This window comes from Nerophis ophidion, linkage group LG13 (assembly GCF_033978795.1).
Source record: "Nerophis ophidion isolate RoL-2023_Sa linkage group LG13, RoL_Noph_v1.0, whole genome shotgun sequence".
Taxonomy (NCBI): domain Eukaryota; kingdom Metazoa; phylum Chordata; class Actinopteri; order Syngnathiformes; family Syngnathidae; genus Nerophis; species Nerophis ophidion.
The window spans coordinates 1,614,570-1,622,069 of NC_084623.1; the positions used below are offsets into that span (position 1 = coordinate 1,614,570).

At 46.2% G+C, this 7,500-nt stretch overlaps 1 protein-coding gene across 1 annotated transcript in view; it reads left to right on the forward strand.

The window, feature by feature from the left end:
- LOC133564069 (serine/threonine-protein kinase Nek5-like) overlaps positions 1–7,212 on the forward strand; it is a 55,751-nt gene extending 48,539 nt beyond the window's left edge. Inside the window, exon 23 of the mRNA XM_061918148.1 lies at positions 6,231–7,212. Within this exon, the coding sequence (XP_061774132.1) occupies positions 6,231–6,534 (304 nt within the window). The 3' untranslated portion in view covers positions 6,535–7,212. The remainder of the gene's footprint in view (positions 1–6,230) is intronic.
- The last annotated feature ends 288 nt before the right edge of the window (positions 7,213–7,500 follow it).

Below are 7,500 nucleotides of genomic sequence, written 5' to 3' on the forward strand. Positions count from 1 at the left end.
CCATACACACATGCAGCATGTCATACCATACACATGCAGCATGTCATACCATACACATGCTGCATGTCATACCATACACACATGCAGCATGTCATACCATACACACATGCAGCATGTCATACCATACACATGCAGCATGTCATACCATACACATGCAGCATGTCATACCATACACACATGCAGCATGTCATACCATACACACATGCAGCGTGTCATACCATACACACATGCAGCGTGTCATACCATACACACATGCAGCATGTCATACCATACACACATGCAGCGTGTCATACCATACACACATGCAGCATGTCATACCATACACACATGCAGCGTGTCATACCATACACACATGCAGCGTGTCATACCATACACACATGCTGCATGTCATACCATACACACATGCAGCATGTCATACCATACACACATGCAGCATGTCATACCATACACACATGCAGCGTGTCATACCATACACACATGCAGCATGTCATACCATACACACATGCTGCATGTCATACCATACACACATGCAGCATGTCATACCATACACACATGCAGCATGTCATACCATACACATGCAGCATGTCATACCATACACACATGCAGCATGTCATACCATACACACATGCAGCATGTCATACCATACACACATGCAGCGTGTCATACCATACACACATGCAGCATGTCATACCATACACACATGCAGCATGTCATACCATACACACATGCAGCGTGTCATACCATACACACATGCAGCGTGTCATACCATACACACATGCAGCGTGTCATACCATACACACATGCAGCGTGTCATACCATACACACATGCTGCATGTCATACCATACACACATGCTGCATGTCATACCATACACACATGCTGCATGTCATACCATACACACATGCTGCATGTCATACCATACACACATGCTGCATGTCATACCATACACACATGCAGCATGTCATACCATACACATGCAGCATGTCATACCATACACATGCAGCATGTCATACCATACACACATGCAGCATGTCATACCATACACACATGCAGCATGTCATACCATACACACATGCAGCGTGTCATACCATACACACATGCAGCATGTCATACCATACACACATGCAGCATGTCATACCATACACACATGCAGCATGTCATACCATACACACATGCAGCGTGTCATACCATACACACATGCAGCGTGTCATACCATACACACATGCAGCGTGTCATACCATACACACATGCAGCGTGTCATACCATACACACATGCAGCGTGTCATACCATACACACATGCAGCGTGTCATACCATACACACATGCTGCATGTCATACCATACACACATGCAGCATGTCATACCATACACATGCAGCATGTCATACCATACACACATGCAGCATGTCATACCATACACACATGCAGCGTGTCATACCATACACACATGCAGCGTGTCATACCATACACACATGCAGCATGTCATACCATACACACATGCAGCGTGTCATACCATACACACATGCAGCGTGTCATACCATACACACATGCAGCGTGTCATACCATACACACATGCAGCGTGTCATACCATACACACATGCAGCATGTCATACCATACACACATGCAGCGTGTCATACCATACACACATGCAGCGTGTCATACCATACACACATGCAGCGTGTCATACCATACACACATGCTGCATGTCATACCATACACACATGCAGCGTGTCATACCATACACACATGCAGCGTGTCATACCATACACACATGCAGCATGTCATACCATACACACATGCAGCGTGTCATACCATACACACATGCAGCATGTCATACCATACACACATGCAGCGTGTCATACCATACACACATGCAGCGTGTCATACCATACACACATGCAGCGTGTCATACCATACACACATGCAGCATGTCATACCATACACACATGCAGCATGTCATACCATACACACATGCAGCATGTCATACCATACACACATGCAGCATGTCATACCATACACACATGCAGCGTGTCATACCATACACACATGCAGCGTGTCATACCATACACACATGCAGCGTGTCATACCATACACACATGCAGCGTGTCATACCATACACACATGCAGCGTGTCATACCATACACACATGCAGCGTGTCATACCATACACACATGCAGCGTGTCATACCATACACACATGCAGCGTGTCATACCATACACACATGCAGCGTGTCATACCATACACACATGCAGCATGTCATACCATACACACATGCAGCATGTCATACCATACACACATGCAGCGTGTCATACCATACACACATGCAGCGTGTCATACCATACACACATGCAGCATGTCATACCATACACACATGCAGCGTGTCATACCATACACACATGCAGCATGTCATACCATACACACATGCAGCATGTCATACCATACACACATGCAGCATGTCATACCATACACACATGCAGCATGTCATACCATACACACATGCAGCGTGTCATACCATACACACATGCAGCATGTCATACCATACACACATGCTGCATGTCATACCATACACACATGCAGCATGTCATACCATACACACATGCAGCATGTCATACCATACACACATGCAGCATGTCATACCATACACACATGCAGCATGTCATACCATACACACATGCAGCGTGTCATACCATACACACATGCAGCATGTCATACCATACACACATGCAGCATGTCATACCATACACACATGCAGCATGTCATACCATACACATGCAGCATGTCATACCATACACATGCAGCATGTCATACCATACACACATGCAGCATGTCATACCATACACACATGCAGCGTGTCATACCATACACACATGCAGCATGTCATACCATACACACATGCAGCATGTCATACCATACACACATGCAGCATGTCATACCATACACACATGCAGCGTGTCATACCATACACACATGCAGCGTGTCATACCATACACACATGCAGCGTGTCATACCATACACACATGCAGCATGTCATACCATACACACATGCAGCGTGTCATACCATACACACATGCAGCGTGTCATACCATACACACATGCAGCATGTCATACCATACACACATGCAGCATGTCATACCATACACACATGCAGCGTGTCATACCATACACACATGCAGCATGTCATACCATACACACATGCAGCGTGTCATACCATACACACATGCAGCATGTCATACCATACACACATGCAGCATGTCATACCATACACACATGCAGCATGTCATACCATACACACATGCAGCATGTCATACCATACACACATGCAGCGTGTCATACCATACACACATGCAGCGTGTCATACCATACACACATGCTGCATGTCATACCATACACACATGCAGCGTGTCATACCATACACACATGCAGCATGTCATACCATACACACATGCAGCATGTCATACCATACACACATGCAGCATGTCATACCATACACACATGCAGCGTGTCATACCATACACACATGCAGCATGTCATACCATACACACATGCTGCATGTCATACCATACACACATGCAGCATGTCATACCATACACATGCAGCATGTCATACCATACACATGCAGCATGTCATACCATACACACATGCAGCATGTCATACCATACACACATGCAGCATGTCATACCATACACACATGCAGCGTGTCATACCATACACACATGCAGCATGTCATACCATACACACATGCAGCATGTCATACCATACACACATGCAGCGTGTCATACCATACACACATGCAGCGTGTCATACCATACACACATGCAGCGTGTCATACCATACACACATGCTGCATGTCATACCATACACACATGCAGCATGTCATACCATACACACATGCTGCATGTCATACCATACACACATGCTGCATGTCATACCATACACACATGCTGCATGTCATACCATACACACATGCAGCATGTCATACCATACACATGCAGCATGTCATACCATACACATGCAGCATGTCATACCATACACACATGCAGCATGTCATACCATACACACATGCAGCATGTCATACCATACACACATGCAGCATGTCATACCATACACACATGCAGCGTGTCATACCATACACACATGCAGCATGTCATACCATACACACATGCAGCATGTCATACCATACACACATGCAGCGTGTCATACCATACACACATGCAGCGTGTCATACCATACACACATGCAGCGTGTCATACCATACACACATGCAGCGTGTCATACCATACACACATGCAGCGTGTCATACCATACACACATGCAGCGTGTCATACCATACACACATGCTGCATGTCATACCATACACACATGCAGCATGTCATACCATACACATGCAGCATGTCATACCATACACACATGCAGCATGTCATACCATACACACATGCAGCATGTCATACCATACACACATGCAGCGTGTCATACCATACACACATGCAGCATGTCATACCATACACACATGCAGCGTGTCATACCATACACACATGCAGCGTGTCATACCATACACACATGCAGCATGTCATACCATACACACATGCAGCGTGTCATACCATACACACATGCAGCATGTCATACCATACACACATGCAGCGTGTCATACCATACACACATGCAGCGTGTCATACCATACACACATGCAGCGTGTCATACCATACACACATGCTGCATGTCATACCATACACACATGCAGCGTGTCATACCATACACACATGCAGCGTGTCATACCATACACACATGCAGCATGTCATACCATACACACATGCAGCGTGTCATACCATACACACATGCAGCATGTCATACCATACACACATGCAGCGTGTCATACCATACACACATGCAGCGTGTCATACCATACACACATGCAGCGTGTCATACCATACACACATGCAGCATGTCATACCATACACACATGCAGCGTGTCATACCATACACACATGCAGCATGTCATACCATACACACATGCAGCATGTCATACCATACACACATGCAGCATGTCATACCATACACACATGCAGCGTGTCATACCATACACACATGCAGCGTGTCATACCATACACACATGCAGCGTGTCATACCATACACACATGCAGCGTGTCATACCATACACACATGCAGCGTGTCATACCATACACACATGCAGCGTGTCATACCATACACACATGCAGCGTGTCATACCATACACACATGCAGCATGTCATACCATACACACATGCAGCGTGTCATACCATACACACATGCAGCGTGTCATACCATACACACATGCAGCATGTCATACCATACACACATGCAGCGTGTCATACCATACACACATGCAGCGTGTCATACCATACACACATGCAGCATGTCATACCATACACACATGCAGCGTGTCATACCATACACACATGCAGCATGTCATACCATACACACATGCAGCGTGTCATACCATACACACATGCAGCGTGTCATACCATACACACATGCAGCATGTCATACCATACACACATGCAGCGTGTCATACCATACACACATGCAGCGTGTCATACCATACACACATGCAGCGTGTCATACCATACACACATGCAGCGTGTCATACCATACACACATGCAGCATGTCATACCATACACACATGCACATGTGATTTCCCTCTCTGCATGAAAGTTTAAAATGTGCATATATGAATGCAGTATGAAGAAGAATGTTTGAATGTAGACACATAGAATCATCATACTGCTGTCATTATATGCATCAAGTCTTCATTCAAGGCCAAGGCAAAAAATCGTAATAAATGGTAAATGGTTGTACTTGTATAGCGCTTTTCTAGCCCTTTTTAAGGAGCCCAAAGCGCTTAGACAGTATTTCCACATTCACCCATTCACACACTGATGGCAGGAGCTGCCATGCAAGGCGCTCACCAGGACCCATCAGGAGCAAGGGTGAAGTGTCTTGCCCAAGGATACAACAGACGTGACTAGGATGGTGGAAGGTGGGGATTGAACCTGTAACCCTCCGATTGCTGGCACGGCCACTCTACCAACGCCGCCACGCCGTCCCCATATATCGTATATTGCAATATGGCCTAAAAATATCGCCCAGCACTAGTGACAACCTATTTGTTCATGTTATTAGCAACAACATTTACAATTCTTCTTTTTTCTGACATCATTTACTCTTCTTTTATCTCACTTTTGCTTTGCCCCAAAGGAACTTTGAGGACTCTGAGGACGAGGCGAAGGAGGCCATGTCTGACTCCATGAAGAACCTGCTTGTCTTCAACGCTCCTGAGACTGGGCACCAGAACCAGGCTGAAGAAGCACATGTGGATAACACACACGTCCATAACACACACGTCCATAACACACACGTCCATAACACACACGTCCATAACACACATGTGGATAACACACATGTTGCTAACACACATGTGGAGGGCACACATGTCGATAACGCACATCTCAATAACACGCCTGTCGCTAACATACATGTCAATAACATACATGTGAAGTGAAGTGAATTATATTTATATAGCGCTTTTCTCTAGTGACTCGAAGCGCTTTTACATAGTGAAAGCCAATATCTAAGTTCCATTTAAAGCAGTGTGGGTGGCACTGAGAGCAGGTGGGTCGAGTGTCATGCCCAAGGACACAACGGCAGTGACTAGGATGATGGAAGCGGGAATCGAACCTGCAAGCCTCAAGTTGCTGACACGGCCACTCTACCAACCGAGCTATGCCGCCCATGTCAATACCATACATGTCGATAGCACTGTGAAAGCCATGGAACAAAAAAAACCAACAGAGTCCTGCACAGACGCTACCACTTCCACCACTTCCACCACTTCCACCACTTCCACCACTTCCACCACTTCCACCACTTCCACCACTTCCACCACTTCTACCACTTCCACCACTTCCACCACTTCCACCACTTCCACCACTTCTACCACTTCTACCACTTCCACCACTTCCACCACTTCCACCACTTCCACCACTTCCACCACTTCCACCACTTCTACCACTTCTACCACTTCTACCACTTCTACCACTTCCACCACTTCTACCACTTCCACCAATCTACCACTTCCACCACTTCAACCACTTCTACCACTTCTACCACTTCTACCACTTCCACCACTTCAACCACTTCTACCACTTCTACCACTTCTACCACTTCTACCACTTCCACCACTTCCACCACTTCCACCACTTCCACCACTTCCACCACTTCCACCACTTCCACCACTTCCACCACTTCCACCACTTCCACCACTTCCACCACTTCCACCACTTCCACCACTTCCACCACTTCTACCACTTCCACCACTTCCACCACTTCCACCACTTCTACCACTTCCACCACTTCCACCACTTCCACCACTTCTACCACTTCTACCACTTCCACCACTTCCACCACTTCCACCACTTCCACCACTTCCACCACTTCTACCACTTCTACCACTTCTACCACTTCTACC